At 42.4% G+C, this 20,635-nt stretch overlaps 1 protein-coding gene across 1 annotated transcript in view; it reads right to left on the reverse strand.

Annotated features, from left to right (window-relative positions):
- Positions 1 to 783: 783 nt before the first annotated feature.
- BUB1B (BUB1 mitotic checkpoint serine/threonine kinase B) overlaps positions 784 to 20,635 on the reverse strand; it is a 138,833-nt gene continuing 118,981 nt past the window's right edge. The window contains exons 22-23 of the mRNA XM_082275302.1: positions 3,528 to 3,634; positions 784 to 1,174 (exon numbers count right to left, since the gene is read on the reverse strand). Coding sequence (XP_082131428.1) covers positions 994 to 1,174; positions 3,528 to 3,634 — 288 coding nt within the window. The 3' untranslated portion in view covers positions 784 to 993. The remainder of the gene's footprint in view (positions 1,175 to 3,527; positions 3,635 to 20,635) is intronic.

Below are 20,635 nucleotides of genomic sequence, written 5' to 3' on the forward strand. Positions count from 1 at the left end.
TTATTTTGGGATCAGGGTCAGATATGGCTTCTTTGCATGACAGAGATTTACCTTGCAATTTTGGATGGCACAATGAACTGTGTTCACAGACCGTGATTTTTTGGAAGTATTCCTGAGCCCATGCAGTGATGTCCATCGAAGAATCATGCATGTTTTAATGCAATACATTCTGAGGGCCCTAAGATCACAGGCATCCAATATTATGTTTTGGCTTTGACCCTTGCTTACAGAGATTTCCCTAAATTCTTGGAGTGGTTTGATATTATGCACTGTAGATGATGATATAAAGTCTGCAAGTTTACGTTGAAGAACATTCTGAAATAGTTTGAAAATTTTTAGATGTAGCTTTTTACAGATCGGCGAACCTCTACTCATCTTTAGTTCCGAGACACCCCAACTCTCTTTTTTTATACCCAATCATGTTACTGACATGTTGCCAAGTAAACTAATTAGTTGCAAAATATTCTTCCAGCTCTTCCTTGTTCATTCCACTTACTTTACCAGCTTTTGTTGCCCTGTCCCAATTATTTTGTGATGCGTTTCTGCCATCAATTTCAAAAATACATTCTTGTTTTCTTAAAATAGTGCATTTTCTCAGTTTAAACATTTGATATGTTTTCTATTTTCTACTGTGAATAAAATGTGGGTTTATGAGATTTGCCAATTATTGCATTCTGTTTTTATGTAGATTTTACACTGAGCCCCAACCTTTTTGGAATTGTGGGTTGTTTATAATATTGTAGTGATATATGTGATCGCGTCCACATTTTGTATAATAATTCATAAAAAAATGAAAACGTTTAATACAATAGATTTAGTGAATGTACAAACTAAGAAAAATACAAGACACGTATATATTGAAACATACAATATAAAAACACAGAGAAGATGACAGTGTGAATTAAGACAAAGTTGGAAGTGAGTGTTCCCCGGTCTAGAAGAAAAGAGATGGAAATCTAACACTGTGCTTCTTATGAAATGCCCCTGCTGACCCTAAAGGGGGCTAAGACGGGTTTCAAGCTGGATGAAGTAAATACAAAGTCCATCTTGAAAGTTGCTGTCCAATAACTGTTCCATCTCATCTTTGAGCTCTTTTAAAACATATGATGGAGAGTCACTGTCCGTATTCAATATTTTGGAAAAGAAGGAGTTCCAAAGTTCCTCACGCCACAAACTAAAAACAGATCAGAAATTGTTAGGGTGAAAAAGTTATCGTCTGCATTAGGTTATACCACTTTGGGTCTTAATTATAGTGTATTATTCAATTCTGCATATTCAAAACACATATAATTGTAAAGTTTAAGTATCTTAACCATTTGACCCACAGAAGGTTTTAACCCCTTCATGACCAGGACATTTTTTTTGCTATTCAGTACTGTGCTACTTTAACTGGCAATTGCGTGGTCATGCAACAGTGTATGCAAATGAAAGGGCACCGCCAATCAGCAGGTTTTAGCCAAAATCATTGGCTGAAATCTGCTGCCACACTTGTGCGGTGTCCAATCACTGCACGGGTCAGAGGGGGATATGCTAGCCACCCCAAACCCAGGAACAAGTTGGCAACGTACATGTCTGTTGCAAAGCCTGCACCTGTTTCTCTGCTCAGTTTGCTAAGCAGAAATATGATCATAGCAGTATACATGGGCTTCCATTCCATTCCAGGCTCCTGCCACATTCCAACAGCCCTTGTTAGCAAATACGTACTTTCCCCACAAGGGTCAGAGATGCTCGTGTGTCAGCTAACTTCCATAAATTCACACGCACTGCCTAGTACTCATACAAATGTTCCAGTAGACTTTGACAAAGGAAAATGCTTAGTTAATTTGGAAAGCCAATTGTGATGACAAATCTAAGACAGATATCTGCTTATACCCTGCCTTGAGGAGGACAGATACAAAGACATTAAGATGCTTTTCCTCCTCTATGGGCTATGCCCTTTGGAGGATCCTTAGCTAATCAGGCGGATGCTACAGAGTAGTCTTTACTCCAATATAATTTTATGAAATAAAATGAAAGAAATCATTTCTTCCAAATGGTTTTAGCATGACCATATTAGAGTTTTAAAAAATACTGGCCACCAGTCTACACTGTCACTGGATGAAAGCTGAGACTTCAAGTAAACAGGTTTAATAAAAAGGGACACAAGATGCCATATATGCTGTGGGTACCTTACATGTCAAGCATGATTACTGCCTACTACATTGTCTCCAACCCTCTCACTACTCTGTTTTCTCTCCAAGAACCACTGGTATCTTTCCATTTAGTTATGCCTCTTTCTGGCTCTTCTAGTGTTCTATGCTCCAACTTCAGGCTTACTTCTGGGCTGTGCCCCCAGAGGATCCTACTGGATATTTTTCCAACCCTTCTGCTAACCTTTCTTTTATTAGAAGTTATAGATATTATAGATATTTCCTGCATGGAATAGCACAGGCTGTGGAAACCTTACTATGTTCTTTTTCCTGCATTAAATCGAAAACTCTGTTGCAATGCCACAGTCTGGCTTAGCTTTACAAAATAATTTTAAAAGAAACACTAATAACTGGCCTGTATCAATTTGCCGTTTTGAGTTTGACGGACACATCGCTCCATAAAGCATAACTAGTGGGTTATATTGCCTCCTCCAGGAGTAGGACTCGGCAGAACAAAAAACACCTGACAACGCCCATGGGCTGTCCTCAGCTGATGTATAACCCCCCCTCTACTCTAGGTTATCAGTTTAGTAACAAGCAGTATTAGAAGTATCAGAACTCCATAGAGGAGTGAGTGCCGTGTCCGTCAAACTAAGGAAACATGGCCAGCATGGGCAAAACACTGAAGCATGCTGCCAGGATGTTTCCTGCATCCTCGGCAACCTTGGAGGATACCTGCGTCCACCCCAAAGAAAAGCACCAAAAGGGGAGAGGGGGGACTGTACTTACCCTTCCATGGTGCGGGTAATGCTCCAGACAGAACGCCTCGTTACCGAAGTAGAGGAGCTGTCGGCCAAGGGACCGCTGCGACTCAGACCCAAGTCTGGTCATATGCGACCCACATTTAACTCACGGGCCAGCCTCTGTCCGTGAGGCTACGTCGCGGCCAACCTATCGTGTACCTGCGGTCTGCACGTTCTTGCTGGCTGGGCGGACCACTGGATCTAGATTATCCAGCCCGTCACCCAGCCCGGCAGTTGATTGTAGATCTCCCGAGAGAAAAACAAAAAAGATGTAAAGGAAGGAGAAAATTGCTAGGACCAGAGTTCCCAGCCGGGAGCCTAGGTCCTTACTCTTAACTAGACAGATTAAAACTGATCACCTAGAGCAGAGGGGGGGGGGGGGGGGGGGTTATATACCAAGCTGATTACCTAGAGCAGAGAAGGGGGTTATATAACAAACTGAGGACAGCCCATGGGCGTAGCCTAGGTGTTTTTTGTTCTGCCTAGTCCTACTCCTGGAGGAGGCAATATAACCCACCATTTATGATTTATGGAGCGCTGTGCCCGTCGATGAACGAAAGAAAATATATTTAGGTAATTTATAACAATCATTCACCTGGGAAATGCTTTGTTGATTTTCCATACTGAATCTTCATGATGAACCTCCAAGCACTTGTTGAAGATCATCAAGTGTACCACATTTGCAATGCCAAGAAGATCCACCTGAGGGCAGTAAATTAAAGTGGTTAAAATTACACAGTTGTCTAATTCAATAAAAGCACAGTATGTAGGCAAAACACATTTTAATATGACTTCAAAGAAAAAAAAAATCATGAAGTCGATAAATAGTCCCAGAAAACCACCACTTCACAAGTACCATTAACATAAATTAAACAAAAAAAGTTATACACAGACACATTAGCAGGGTGCAGAAAAACTCAGCTTTAGGCTCCATGTACATTATAGGCTAAAATAATGCCAGAAAACCGCTGGATGAAAAATGCCTATAATAGCGTTTTATGCAAGCTTTTACAGCAGTTAGGAGCTTTTAGCTTTTATTCTGCTGGCAAATCTAACCCAAAAATGATTTTATTTTTTTCCTGCTTCTAGAAGCTTCAAAAACGCTTCTAGACTAAAATAGTGTGCATGGACACACAGGGTAACACTATTTGCTTCTCGAAGCAGAAAAAAAATGCAGGAAAAAAAAAATGCTCAAAAGCTGCTGCTAGGAGCATTTTTTTTAACCTCTTGCCAACCAGGCTTTTCCTGACACATTTTGCTAGAAAATTACTTATAACCCCCCAAACATTATACTTTTTTTTTTTTTTTAGCAGAGACCCTAGGGAATAAAATGGTGATTATTGCAATTTTTTATGTAACAAAGTATTTGCGCAGCGGTTTGCAATACACTTTAATAAAAAAAAAAAAAATGTAAAAACAATAGTTCGCCAATTTTTTAGTATAAGGCGATCGATGAGGTTACGTCGCGTAAATAGATGCCAAACATGTCACTCTTTAAAATTGTGCATGCTCGTAGAATGGCAAAAACTACTGTACTTAATCTCCAGAGGCAACACTTTTACAGGTTACCCTGAGGAGGACTTGCTCTAGAATTATTGCTCTCGCTCCAACGTTCACGGTGATACCTCATGAGCGGTTTGAATACGATTTACATATACGTGCGTGACTTACGTATGTGGTCGTGTCGCTTGATCGCTTTTATTCCTATTTCAAGGAATGTAAACATATCTTTCAATAGAAAGGATGACAGGTTTTCCTTATGAAGAGATCTGGGGTCAAAAAGACCTCAAATCTCTTTACCTTTTTGATTTTTCGCTTTCTTTTTTTTTTTCCTTTCGGCTTGGACCGGAAGTGATGTAATGATGTCACTCCAGTCCGCCAAGACCATAGAGTTGATCAAAGAGTGTTGACTCTAATCACCTATAGGAGCAGACGACCGCATTATCGACCGTTTTTTTCAAGCGTACCGGCGGTAACAGTAAGCCTGAGAAACACTGGCGAGCAGCTCAGACCGGTTTCATAAGAAAGCCAGCCGTCTGCTGAAAAAAAAAAAAAAAATGGTACCAGGGTAATGGCTGATATCTTCAGCCATAATCTTGGTAAACCACTTGCAAACCGCAACGTATATATATAGATGTATTGTGTTTAGCAAGTGGCTAGTGTGAGCCTTAGTCAGAGCATTTCTACAAATTTAATGACATGCAGTACTGTCTGCATAAAAAACTATGGCTCTTCAAACCATTAAAGTGGTTGTAAACCGCGGATGTTGTTATATATTAAAAAAAAAAAAAAAAAGCCTGCAAGGCAATGGCATGATGTGCTAGTATGCATATACTAGCCCATTATGATATCCTCACCTTGGAACAAAGCCCTTCAGCGCTGTACTGTCACCACTGAGAGGGCTGACATGCTGGACATTCAGAGAGCATGCACCAGTGATGTCACTGGCTGTATGCAGGGTGAATATCTCCTCAATGGTGCATGGTTAGGAAATATTCATTTTATCTACAGGTAAGCCTTATTTTTGGCTTACCTGTAGGTAAAAGTGACCAAGTGGGATTTATTACCGCTTAAATGGTCAGCATGTTCATTCGTGTCGCAATTGTCAAAATCTTACATACCCCATGTGATATGTTTTGATAAAATTAAGCTTGGATCCTTTGATTGCAACATACACAAAACACTGTGGAACGGACGTTACCATAACACAAGTGTGAAGCCAACCTCCAGATTTACAGTGAAAGTTGCTTACTTCCATTTTCATGAACCTTTTCTTTCCACCGTTTTTCAAAAAGGCACAAATTTAAACAGATTTAGCTTTTATGTGAAGTAGGAATTTAATATAATTTTAAAGTTATTTTTGTTTGTGAATGCCAAGAATGATTTTAGTGTATTGTTATTATAAATATCCTTTCGACACCCATTTGTGCAACTATCACAGGGCCTACAAAATCAGCAGCACAATCTTTTTATTCTACCTGTCCTGTGCTTTCAGAAAACGTATGGTCCATGGTGGTCTTTTACAAGTTTTGAAAGCGGTTAGGCAAAAAATAAAATATAACCTTGAGATTTAGGCTGCTTATGTATAGTTTTGAGTACCTTTGATTTTTATGGCTTCGCAAAAAAGCACATTTTAAAAAAAGGTAAAAAAATGGATTTTTGACTTACCATAAAATCCATTTCTCTGATGTTCATTGACGGACACAGCTCCTTATCTTCTTGACCATTGGGTTATACTGCCCCCTACAGGAGTAGGACACTAGGCAGGAAAAAGCTTGACTACGCCTATGGGGCAGTCCCAGGGGGTATACTCCCACTCAATTCCACAGAGGGATGGGTGCTGTGTCCGTCAATCAATGAACATCAGAGAAATGTTTTTTTACATTAAGTCAAAAATCCCATTTCCTTAACCATTGGGACTTCCCAAAGCAGTGTCAAACATGAGGGGTGGGAACAGCAAGAAAAAAGATTCCCAAAGCTAAACCTTAGCAAACCAGGTAACATGGAGCTCAACCATAAACAACCAGTGCTCACCTGAAAAAACAACACACCCTCAAAGAGGAGCAGGTCCTCTAAACAGCAGTTTTCAAAAACCTGTGGCCAAAAGAAGCATCCGTAAATGCCAACACATCCACCTTATTAAACTTTGTGAAAGTGTGCACAGACGACCAGGTGGCTGCCTTGCAAACCTGCAACACTGATGCCTGATGACGGAAGGCTCAGGAGGCACTAAGTAGAGTGCGTCTAAACAGGGAAGAAAGGAACCTGACCCCTAATTGAGTAGGCCTGAATCACTGTCTCTCTGATCCATCTGGAAATGGTCGCAGCAGAGGCGGCCAACCTTTTCCGAGGTCCATCCCTGAGTACAAATAGGGAGTCTGAATTCCTAAAAGACTCCGTAGCTGCCAGGTACACCCCGATTGCCCGAACCACATCCATGGGAATGCATGGCAATTTCCTTAGGATGTTTAGGCCTGCGACATAGGAAAGGCAACACAAAGTCTTCTTTCAAATGGAAATCAGAGACTACCTTTGGAAGGAACGACAGACAGGGACGAAGAACCACCTCATCTCAGTGAGCCACAGGGTAAGGTGAACGACAAGACAACGCAGTCATCTCAGACACCCTGCGCGCAGCAGTAAGAGCCATCAAAAAGGCCACCTTCTGGGAAAACGTAAGCCGGGGAACCTCCCAAAATATTTTCGAAGGGAGGTTTCTGGAGAACGGACAACCATATTGAGGTCCCACAGCGGAAACGGAGACAGCACTGGAGGAGCAAAGTGTCAAACTCCATTGGAGAAAAAGGGGGAACCCCAGGAGACTCACATGACGCAATGTAGAGCGCAATCTGTGCCGAGGACTGTGCCTGAAGCCACCTCTAGATACCATGGATTCTTGTCCCATTTTACCAGAATCTCTTTTTGCAGAGATCTCGTGTGGAACCGTGCAAACGGAACCACCTCAAAAAGGTAGACACCATCAGGCCCAGCACCCGCATGCAAGCCCGGAGGGATGACCATCTGCCGAACAACACAAGCTGAATTGCCTCCTGCAATGTCTGGAATTTTTCCAGAGGAAGAAACACTCTGGTTGAGGCCAAGTCTACAGTCAGATCTAGATAACTGGATTCATGTCTTACCGTAAAATCCACAGCTCCATGTGGGGATGGTCCCACAGCGCTAAAAATAGGCAGGTGCCCTATACAATAATGCCGACCACCCAGGGGCAGCAGAGGGGAGGGTGGTTGCCCAAACGGAGGAGTAGTGACTTCAGCCACCTTCACTGGGGCCGCCCCAAAACAGCTCCTGACCAGTAGGCAGCAAAGACGCGGCCTAAATTTGTGGCCGAACTCACGCGCTAAACCATCCGCTCCCCCAGCCCAACAACTGCAGCAGGGAGCCCAGAGGACACCCCTGCCCTAGTCACCAACCCCCAGGGTGGCAAAGAACCCTGCTCAAGCCCCCACCCCGTTTGCGCACCAGGAAAAACCCGGCCAGGCACTACCTCAACAAGCCCCCCTTAAGAATATGTGGCAAAAGCCAGCTCATAACCTCACCCAGGGAGGGGGGGCCCGAAGACTCAACAGTGACCAGCAAAATTTTAGAGGGGCTGTGGGGGAGGAGGGGAAAATGAGGGTCCCACTGTCCCACGGAGGGGTCCACCCCAAAAGCCTTCAGGGGAAGAGGGCGGGCAGCTACTTCCCATACCAAGAACAGGGTGGGCACCACTCCTGACAGACCACCGCTCTATCCGAATAGGGGGGTGGTCGGCCAGGAGGAATGCTGCGAATCCAGGCGAGGCCAGGTCGTATGCACAATCACTCGCAGGCCAGCTCCCGCCCAGTAGAGCTCTGTCACGGCCGACCTAGTGCAGGGCTGAGGCCTGCGCGCGCTTGCTGGCCAGACCGGGGGACCCCTTGGATCTAGATTATACAGTCCGTCTGTCGATTGTAGATCACAGGAACCAAATAACAAAGATAGAAAAAAGTTCCATTTAAAAAGGGGAAAAAAAAAAAAAATTGCCAGGACCAGAGATCCCAGCAAGGAACTAGGTCCTTACTAGGCAGAAAAAAACTTGGGAGTACCTATAGCAGGGAGAGAGAGAATACCCCCTGTGACTGCCCATAGGCGTAGCCAGATTTTTTTTCTGCCTAGTGTCCTACTCCTATAGGGAGCAGTATAACCCAATGGTTAAGAAGATCAGGAGCTGTGTCCGTCAATGAACATAATAGAGGGGTAAGTCAAAAATCCAATTTTTTTCAATAAAAAGCCAACGTGCTCACTTCCTTACAAAGCTCTTATTCATGTTAATGATCGAGTATATTGCCTTTAGAGGTTTTGCCAAACCCTTTCCACAAATTAAGTTAATTTTTTACCTCCATTTAGACAGCTGAACTCCCTATTTAAATCTTGGCCACATTTCTCTAGATTGGTGGGATTCACACGGTCAAGAGGACACCTTCCCAAATTGTTCTAGGCCTTTGAATCCTCCCAGATTCCATCCATGCCCACAAAGTTTGGATACAACGTAAACTTTGACAATTTATCAGGGGCTCTTCGAAGTCCAGAGTCCAAATTGCTCAAAATCGGAAGGAGGCCTTGCAACACCTCAAAGTTCTCCAATACTACCTGGCAGCAAACATTGCTCCCTTATCCCACCTCCATACCATGCATGATCTCCGAAGTTAAAAAAAGTTAATCAGAATCCAAGCAGATACTCATGCTAGATGCTATTCTCAACCTACCCATGCCATTTCCAACATACCACTGTACATTTTCTACAGTGCCCTGAAAAAGTATTCACACCCCTTGAAATTTTCCATATTTTGTCATGTCCACCAAAAACATCAATGTATTTTATCGGAATTTTAGGTGATAGACCAACACAAAGGGGCAAATAATTGTGAAGCGGAAGGAAAACGGTTTTTCAAATTTTTTTTACAAATAGGATTTTTGACTTACTGTAAGATCCATTTCTCTGATGTACATTGACAGACACAGCTCCTGATCTTCACAACCATTGGGTTACACTGCCCCTACAGTAGTAGGACACTATGCAGAAAAATAATCTGGCTACACCTATGGGTAGTCCCAGGGGGTGTATTCCCTCTCCCTGCTATAGGCACTCAGTTTTGTTAAAAGCAGTGTCAGAAGAATTACAACTCCACAGAGGGGTGAGTGCTGTGTCCGTCAATGAACATCAGCAAAATGGATTTTACAGTAAGTCCCAAATCCCATTTCTCTTTCATTCATTGACGGACACAGCTCCTGATCTTCATAACCATTGGGACATCCCAAAAGCGTTAAAACATGAGGGGTGGGAACAGCAAAAAAATTCCCCAGGCTAAACAGTAGTCAACCAGGCAACAAAAACTCAACCAAAAACTAAAGCCCAACTGAAAAAAACACCACACCTTCAAAGGGGATCAAGTCCTCTAAACAGCAGCCTGCAAAAACCTTGCGGCCAAAAGAAGCATCCGCAGATGCCAACACATCCACTTTATAGAACTTTGTAAAGTGTGCACCAACGACCAGGTGGCAGCCTTGCAAACCTGCGTCACTGGCGCCCGATGACGGAAGGCCCAGGAGGCACTGAGTGCTCAAGTAGAGTGTGCCTTGACAGGAAAAGGAGGAACCTGACCCTTGATCTTTGATAGGCCTAAATCAGCATTTGTCCGATTCATCTGGAAATAATCACAGAGGAAGTGGACAACCCTTTCCGAAGCCCAACAATAGTGAGTTTGACTTCCTAAAAGACTCTGTAGCTGCCAGGTACAACCCTAATTTCTCGGACCACATCAAAGGCAAGCAAGGCAATCGCCTTCGGATGTTTCGGCCTGGGACACAGGGAAGGCAACACAATGTCTTCATTCAAATGAAAATCAGACACAAATTTTGGAAGGAACGACGGACAGGGGCAAAGAACCCTCTTATCTCTGTGAATCACCAAGTAAGGTGAACGACAGGATAATGCCGCCAGTTCCGACACCCTGAGCGCAGAGGTGATAGCAACCAAAAAGGCCACCTTCTGAGACTCCCAAAGATTTTCAAAGGGAGGCTTCTGGAGAACCAAAAGCTCTAAACTGACAAGACTTCTACACAGGTTTGAGGCAGAAGGGAGAGCTGGCCTCACTATATTTGCTGTAGCTGGATGGAGTTATTAAGTCTCTTTCATCCATGTCCACAGTCTCCAGTGTATCCTGGATACACTGAAGACTGTGAGAGGAAAGGTGGGACTGTTTTTGAAGCTATTGGGCTGCTGAGTTATGGTTCCCCTGAATTAGGAACCTTCCTACCTCTTCCTCTTATACATTCCATCCGGACTTAGAAATTTGGGAATGGCAGAACTCTTCCACAACCCATGCTTCTATACATGGATGAAAGAGACTTAATTCCAGCCAGTGATGGGAGGACTCCCATCAACTACAGCAAATATAGTGAGGCCAGCTCTCCAAGTTGTTTTTTTATGGTCAATGCAGCTGCACGATATACTAGTGACCCCTCTATCCACATATAAGGGATCCCGACGCCTGCCCAGGAATACAGTTCCCCAGCCTGCCCTAAGCCCTCTGTCAGGCATCAGTGCAGTGTCTTTCTAGTTTTTTTGGTGCTCTGAGGAAGCTACAAACTGCGAAACGCTTTGGCTTACTGGGGACCGTTAGACTGCACACATGTTTAGATCCCAATGATTTGGTATACTGTATCTACCAGCCACAGTGGAAATTATGGATCTAATGTTTATGTACATGTTCATGTAATATGTGGTGTTATGTCTTCTGTCTTTTTTAGTTCTTAATAAAGCTACGAATAAAGCTGTGAATACTTGTTTGCATCCCTTCCACTGTTTGGTGCCGATATAGTCCCGCTTTTCTGTCCTTTTTTGATTTATACATTTGGGGATGATGGCATATAGTATACATTACGGTACTTTTTTCTGATAGGATTGTCCAGAGACAGTTCAATTTGGCCAGAATCTTCCTTTGCAGGGACCTCATATGGAATTGTGCAAACGGAACTGCCTCGAAAGTAGACACCATCAGGCCCGACACCCGCATTCAAGTCCAGGGGGATGATCATCTGCTGGACAGCAGGAGACAAATTGCAGCCTGCAATTTCTAAAGTTTGTCCAGAGGAAGGAGCACTCTGGCTGAGGCTGAGTCCAGAGTCTGACTCAGATAGTCCAGCTTTGTGGATGGAACCAGAGCAGACTTCTGCAAATTCAGAATCCAGCCGAACTCCTTCAGCGTACGTATAGCGATTTTCAGGTTTCCACCAGAGCAGTAGGAGACTTCACTCACAGGAGATTCAAGTAGCCCAGTCCCATGACCCCCCGTTGGCGTAACAATGCTAGAACCAGGGCTAACACTTTTGTGAAGACCCGAGGAGCAGAGGCGAGACCAAAGGATAACACCACAAACTGAGAATGCTCCTCTCCCAGGGCAAAGCGGAGGAATCGCTGGTGACCTGCACATATTGGAATGTGAAGGCAAGCATCCTTGATTTTGATAGAGGCAAGAAAACCCCCCCTGATGCAGGGATGCCACCACCATGCGAATGGACTCCATCCTGAACTTCTGCATCCGCACAAAGCAGTTCAGCGCATTGTGGTCCAGAATTGGAAGCACCTTGCCTGCCTTCCTGGGAACTGTAAACAAGTCCGAGTAGAAACCCTGAAAACTTTCCAAAGTCGGAACCGGGACAATCACCCCTTTAAGTGACAGTAACAGGTCTTGTACTGCCCCAAACAGACCCTGTAAGTGGTCTGAGGATAGACGCAAGTTGGAAGGAAAGAACCTTGCCGGGGGACAAGAGCGAATCTTGATCTTAAATTTGGACCGAATTACTTTGTGGACCCATTTGTCTTGTACCAGGGAAATCCATAAGTCTGGAAAACAGCGAAGACCCCCCCCCCCCCGATATGGGTGAGGGCGCACCTTCATGCTGAAGGAGCCTTGTGGGTCCGGAGAAGCCCGCTCTCTGCTTGGCAGACCAGGTTAGTTTGGATCCTCCAGAGGAGGCCCTGAAAGACTTTGAGCCCTTGTTAGTCAACCCTGAGGGAAGAAAACACTTCCTACAGGCGATCCCCTTGAAAGGGGAGATCAGTCAAGGCCTTTTTAGAAGTCTGGTACGCAGACCAGCATTTAAGCTAAAAGACACGCTTAAGGACCACCGCCGAAACAGAGCTGAGCCACTAGGGAAACCGCATCCAAAGACACATCACAGATAAACTGTAGCCCTTGGACCAGCTGGTCCGTCAACTCAGCAAAGACAGGGACAGCTGTTCTCCCTCCTGCTCACGATGTAAAAGCTTAGACCACTTGTTAGAGATTACGACATTAGGGCAATGGTGAATACTGGCCTCAGTGCCGAAACAGGCAGACAGAGCGTACATATTGCAGGCCACAGCCTCGGCCTTCCTGTCAGCCGGATCCTTTTTTTAAATTCTTTTTATTTCAAGATGTGCATAAAAACGAACATTCCAAACGTCCTTTCAACAAAGGGACAAAACAATATATAATAAAAAAATTATACAATATCCAAATAATTATCTGTTTACTTAGTATTCATAATCTCTTTATGCCAAGGTATATCCATTTAGCTTAATTGATCGCCGTTGTCCCGGTGTGCCCCAACCCCTTGCTCCATTGCATTCATAGATTTCCTCATCATACTATGTGAATCCCTCTATATCCTCTTAGTTATCTCCTTATATTCAACCATTGGTTAATGTTGATTGACCCCAATTATCCCAAATTTTATTATATTTCGTTGAGCATCCTCTATGCATATACAATACTTTTTCAAATGGTAAAATCTGATTTACCACTCTTATCCAGTTCTTAACAGCAGGGGGCTTCACTTGAATCCACTTAACTGTGATTGTTTTCCTTGCCATAAACAGCGTTTCTCTAAGCATTATCTTGTGATATCTAGACCATGTTATTTCATCTAATATACCCAGCAAACAGGTTTCTGGGGTCAAAGGTACAGGCATATTCAGGACAGAGGATAATATTTGAATTATTTCCTGCCAGAATCTTGATATCACTGGACAAAACCACATAATATGTATAAAGTCTGCCCGCTAAGCACTGCATCTCAAACATTTAGGAGATGCAATGCTTTGCATAGCACAAAGTCTACTTGGAGAGAGATATGATTGATGTAGCATATATAATTGTATTAACCGATTGTTTGCTGCTGGTGATATATAAATGGGATGAACAGGCTTCTTTCCAATCTTCATCAGTTAAATTGGGAATTATTTCCTGCCATTTTGTTCTTATTGCCAAGGGATTCATTCCTGAATTAACCCTGGTTAAATGTGCATATATTTTAGAGATTAATCCTTTAGGGCCCTGGGACCGAAGGATACCAATCATTGGATATCTAGAGATCCCAGGTCCCAAAACTCCAAATTGCACTTGTAATGCATGTCGCAACTGTAGGTATCTATATAATGAGGTATGTGGTATATCATATTTAATTTGTATATCTGAAAAAGAGTACATATGTGTTATGTCATATACGTCTGCAAGGACTGATATCCCCTTTTGTTCCCAGAACTTATACTCTACCAATTGTTTCAGTTGATTGAACATTGGGTTTCGCCATAGTGGGAGATCCATGTTTATTTGTGTGTTTCCCTCTATACGTTTTGCCTCTCTCCATATTGTACGAGCTAATGTTAACATTGGTATGTGCTTATATTTTAATTTATTCAAAGGTGCTTCTAGGGCTATAAGTAAATTATCGATTTGTAAAACATGAGCCAGGTGTGATTCTACCATCTGTAGTGTTACTGGTACTATCCATCCTGTGAGATGTTTAAGTTGTCCAGCGAGATGGTATCTGTATATATTAGGAAGTGCCATACCTGCTTCTGTTTTAGCTCTCTGAAGTGTGGTTAACTTTATTCCATTTCTACCCTTTCCCCAAATAAATGTGGTAAAAAGGGCATCTATTTTTTTTAAAATAGTTTTAGGGACTATAACCGACATATGTGAAAAAATGTATAAACATTTCGGTAATAGGACCATCTTGATTAAATGTATTCTCCCTGCAACTGAAAGTGGTAGTTTAGCCCAAGTAGCTAATTTAGTTTTAATTGTTGTCATGAGTGGATTAAGGTTAGCCTGTAAAGCTGCTTGTGGTAATCTTGTAATATTTATTCCCAGGTATTTGAAAGAGGACACTACCTTTAATAAACTTGAATCCTTGCTTAGTGTGAGTAGTTGTGGTTGCAATGGCATAAGGGAGGATTTTTGCCAATTAATTTTAAGGCCTGAATAAGAACCAAATAGTTCTATTATATGCATAGCTGCTTCCAATGATCCATGTGCATCATTTAAATATAAAACAAGATCATCAGCATATAATCCCACTATATCTATCCTTTCTGCCAATGTAATGCCCCGTACAGAAGGGGTTTGCCGAAGTCGAAGTGCCAAAGATTCAATAGCTACTGAAAATAAGAGTGGTGATAGAGGGCATCCCTGCCGGGTGCCTCTATATAATTGTATGGCCTTGGTTAAAAAGCCATTTACCAACAGCTGAGAAGTTGGATTTAGATACATTATTTCCACCCAAGTACAGAATTTCTCCCCAAATCCAAATGCCCTAAGCACTGCCTGCAAAAAGGGCCATTCAATAGAATTTAAAAGCCTTTGCTGTATCAAGAAAGGCCAAGACACTTGAGTCTGGTAGTTGATCTCTAAGCTGAGCTATAAGTTGTGTTCTTCGAAGATTTATAGATGTGGATTTTCCTGGCATAAATCCAGTTTGATCTGGATGTATAATATTAAGTATTACATTGTTTAATCTATGGGCCAAAATTTTTGCAAGAATTTTGTAGCCTGTATTTAATAATGATATGGATCGGTATGAAGCACAGTCTGTTAAATTTTTATCTGGTTTTGGAATTAGTACTACTGTAGCTAAATACATGGATTCAGGAAGTCTTTTTACCCTGAAAGCTGCATCAAATACTTGAACTAGCACTGGGGCAAGAATATCCACGTATTTACTATATACTTCTAACGGAAGTCCGTCTGGTCCTGAAGCCTTTCCTATTGCTAGACTTGTTATTGCTCTTCTTACTTCTTCCTCGCTTGGATTTTCCTCCAATGATTTAACCTGCTCGGTCGTTAAGGCTGGAAAGTGTATTTCACTCAGATAAGTTGAAATTTCATCTGCATTATACGTAAGAGAGGTGGCATACATATCAGTATAAAACGAGTGAAAGCATGACATAATACCAGCCACATCCCTTACGCATTCCCCGTCAGGGCGTTTTATATTAGTTATAACTAAACCTGTACTTTGTTGCTTAGCCATATGTGCTAAAAGACGACTTGAAGTATTCCCTTGTTCAAAGTACTTCTGTTGATATTCAAATTGTTTGTATTTAGCTATTGCTGCTATATGTGTAGTATATTTTATTTTCTTACTGTCATTTCCCATTTTTCCCTATTTATTTCAGTTGGGGTTTTCAAAAACGCAGCTTCTGTATCTCTACATTGCTCTTCCAGATCTTCCGTTTCCTGCCTGGTGGCTCTTTTAATATATGATATTGTTGATCTAAGTGCCCCCCGTAGATATGCTTTCAAGGTATCCCAAAAGATCAAATCTCTTTGGGATCCATGCGTTTCTAAAAATATCTGCAATTGTTCAGGTATACGATCGTGTGTTCCAATCTGTGATAACCAATATGGCTGAAATTTCCAGTTTTGCTTCATTCCCTCAATTCCTATTGCTGTATTTACCAGGAGTGGTGAGTGATCAGACACTCCTCTAATCAAATATTCAACAGAGACAACCCTAGAAATAATTTTATTTCCCAGCGCCAGATCTATTCTTGACAGACATCCCCTTCCTGGGATGGCCCAGGAATAAGCCCTGGTCTGGGGATAAAGCATTCGCCACAAATCTCTCCATCCAAATTCTTCCCCTAACTCACGAAACATAAGTGGTTTTCAAGTTCTTTTTAGGGGGGGGTCCATGCCTGTCCACCAGCAGGTCCCACAGAAGATTAAAGTCTCCCAGGCATAGCACTAATGCCTCTGGGTATAAACTTGCAAATAGCATGGCTTCTTTAATTACGCTTAATGTAGCAGGTGGTGGATTATATATACCTAAAATAACAAATGGTATATCATACACTTGAGCTCGTACAAATACATATTGCCCTTCAGGGTCTACCTTTTTTTGAAAGCACTTCCATGGACATCGACCTATGGACAAGCAATGAAACCCCCCTTGCATATGTTGAATAGCTCGAGTGTATTGACCAATGGATCCAGGGTTTACACAATTGGTTTGTTGTATCTGGGATCAGATTTGTCTCTTGCAGGCATATAATTTGTGCTTTAGTTTGTAATATATTTGTAATTACCTGGGATCTCTTCTGGGGGGTCCCTAGACCCCTAACATTCCATGATAGGAACCCACATTTTGTAGTCATCTTAGAGGTTTTTTTCTATATATAGCTGTAGGTTCACTTCCCAAAAGGGATCCCATATATCTAACCGTCTATCTATGACATTTATCATGATAATACCCCATAGCAATGTACTCCTTATATTTTATACCAATATAATTATTGAGGTCAGTTGGGCACACCAGGACACAGCGATCTTCAAAAGTAACAAGAAAAAATATGAAAAAGAAAAAAAAGAGAAAAAGAAAAAAAAAAAATCACAAACAAAAATTACCAAAAAAAAATATTTTTTTTTTTAAAAAGAAAAATCATGCACATATAGCAAAATTTTGACCAATAGGTCTTACTCAAAAAAAAAAAAAAAAAAACAATGGGACATTGCCCGAGCATACAAACATTTGCATGCAAGGACAATATAGCTGCGGCCTCCACTCAAGCTCCCACCTTACTCTCAGAAAAATTTCATGTTTTTCTCTAAGAAATAAAAAAGGAATTTTACTAAGCCATCAAAAAAAAAAAAAAAAAAAAAAAACGGCTCAAAGAATTACCAGTGGTGGGAGGAGGGAGGGAGGGGAAGAGGAACCCCGAAAAAAAAAAAAAAATATATATATATATATATATATATATATTACCCATAGTTCCTTAACTCCCAGTCCCTCCACTCCCCCCGCCTCGTCATTCCATCATCCACATGCTCTTTTTTTTTTTTCTTTTCCCTTTTTCTTGTATCCTTCACCAGGAAAAAAGAAAAAGTTTTCATTACAAGGAAAAACAAAAAGGAAAATGGCAAGATTCTTCTTTCCATTCACTTTATAGTTCCTTTCAAAAAAGCCATTCTTGTACACTCTCCGGAGTATTGAAGAAATATATTTTCCCATCTTCCTCCACCCTCATCCTCGCAGGGTATGCCATGGAGTAGCTAATGTGTCGTTCTCTTAATTTTTTTTTAACTTCAAAAAAGGTAGCTCTCAATTTTTGTAGATCTATTGAAAAATCAGGAAAAAAAAAAAAAAAAAACACTTGAGCGTTTTCATATGGAATGGTGCCCTTTTGTCTTGCTTTCCGTAGTATAAGATCCCGATCTTTACAATTCAAAAATCGTGCAAGTAAAGGTCTTGCAGGGGCTCCAGGGGCTGGTGGTTTTGCAGGAATTCTATGGGCTCTTTCTACTGCAAATACTGTGGAGAAAGTAGTATCAGGAAATAGGGTTTTAATCCATGTCTCCACAAAATCTCCAGGGTTCTTCCCCTCAGCCCTCTCCGGTAAGCCCACAAATCTGATATTATTACGTCTTAAATCGGTTTTCCAAGTCATCAACTTTTTGATTAAGGTATGTTACTTGCTTTTCAGCTGCTAATATACGATTTGGCACTGGAGTGTAATTATCCTCTAATGAGGATATCCTTTTTTCAGCCTCTGCCATCCGCTCTCACAGCCTGCAGATCATGGTGTATTAAACCAATATCCATTCTAATTTCCTCCATTTTACCAGTCAACATAGTATTACTTGCAGTTATAGCAGCCATAAGTTGAGAATGTACCTGTTCAAGTGACAGTTTTGCTGGTTTCTCCGCCGGCATGTTGCTCTGTGTATTGCTGCTGCTTCCTCCACTACGTGTGTTTGGTGGGCTCCGACCTGCTTCCTGCTTCTCGGTCCGCACAAACTCCTTCAAACGTTCTGTTGCTGTAGCAGGATGTTCCTTACTTGTCTCCTTACTCATATTGCCCGGTATGTATCGCAAGCTGCCGCAATACTCGCATGGATGTCTGGATCAAGGTGCACCGCATGGAGCTCGAGTGGAGGCCTGCAGAGCTTCGATCACATGCAGCCAGCCATCTCCTGTCAGCCGGATCCTTAAAGGCCAGGGACTCTTTAACCGGAATCAAGGTTGCCTTGTTCAATCCAGAAACCAGGAGGTCCACCACCGGTTGAATATTCCACTTCATAATAAGGGACTCCTCATAGGGATGACGCCCAGGATATCGCTTAGGGACCCCAAGGGGACACTTTGGTCGTCCCCACTCTTTAGCGACAATTTTGTCAAAATAGGCAGGAAAAGGAAACCCCTTTGCAGCTCTGGATGGCTTTAAGTGCCAAAGGGAACCGTGCGCCTCCTGGTTTGGCAGCTGCGTCCTCCATCTTTAAGGTCTAACACACAGATACAATCAGTGCTTCCACCAGCACCTTTTTGTGCATGGTTGCAGATATGGAGGAATCATCCTCACTATCTGAGGATTCCGGGCGCATGGTTTCAGACCCAGCAGGGTGACCCACATCCACAGTGGCCGAATCAGATTCTGGATTTTATGAGACAGGTGAGTGAGAAAGGGGAAGGCTGGGGCACTTTTTGCTAGCAGTCACCCAAAAACCACCTCTACCCGGGACACAACGGACTCCAGGACCGCAGTCAGTGCATCGATGGGTGGTTGGGACCCGGGGGGCCTCGCAGCCTCAGAGAAGGGAACAGGTGGGGAGATGTGCACCATGAACAAAGACTCCATGAATCACCAGGGGCAACAAACTGTAAAGGGACAAACACCACCGCGCTGGCAGCACCATCTGGGTCGCCAGGCACAAGCACTAAGCGATCCTCAGCAGAGAGGGAGAGAACCCCACCAGACTCATCACCCAGCAGAAACCGACACCTGCAGCCACCAGGATAGTCTGCACTCCACGTGTGGAGATCAGTAAGGGAAAAGATCCAGGGGATGAGAAGGGGCTCCCACCGCCGAAATAGCCGCCTAAAGGGCTCCAATGTTAAAGCCGCCACGATTTTCAATGGCAAACCACCCCAAATAGGCGCCGCACTACACAAACATGGCCGCTGTGCATAGAAACACACAGACTACAGCAAAAAGTGCCTTTGAGGCACCCACAAATGTGAGTTCAATACCGTTATTTTGCTTTTATACTTTAATAAAAATACTACACAATTAGAAGCTTCTCCTGCATTTCTTGAGAACTATATATAGTGGATGACCCTGACCAAACCCCTAAGAGGAAGTGGTTCCCAGGACCCGAAGAGCAGCACTACAGGCACTTTAGATCCCAGAGGCCTGAGTACCTCTGGTAAGTGGCCAATACCTACTAGGTGGAGGATCTGAATTTTTCTTGCACCATTGCACAGCACTAAAGGAAGAAAGAAATCACAGGAATTGGCACCACATTTATGGACACCCATTATTGCTTGTCATTGTTGCTTTGAATAATTAGGGAGATCATCCTTCACCATTTTTAACTTGTTGTATGGCATTGAGCACGTTATTGTGTATATACACCATTGATTTATGTCCAGAGTTGTTTGTCATTTCACTATTTAGCATTTTTTTTGGTGTGTCCTAGACACACATATGTGCATGACACCTTTTATTGTTTATTAATTGAAATTTAATATTAATTAGAAATTATTGCACAGATCTGGACCTGGAGCGGTTTAGGACCAAACGGCACGGTCCTGCACTAGCACCTTATCACCTATTTGGCATTATTTATTACTGGTATTTATTAATTTTGACAATTTTTGAGTATGCAGTCACAATCACATAATTTTCTTTGACTGTTATATATGTTTATTTTGGATAAAGTGAACAGTACACAGTCACCCCAACACGGGAATTGGAAGCACCTGATCACATAAATTATTGCATGAAGTGCTTATATTATAACAATATTGTAAAAAAAAGTCAATTCTGCATATTTCATTCGCACTTTATACCATTCAGTAGCAACGCCTCACCACTACCCATATCCTTATAAGTATCAC

Source organism: Pelophylax lessonae (assembly GCF_965119305.1).
Source record: "Pelophylax lessonae genome assembly, chromosome: 13".
Lineage (NCBI taxonomy): Eukaryota > Metazoa > Chordata > Amphibia > Anura > Ranidae > Pelophylax > Pelophylax lessonae.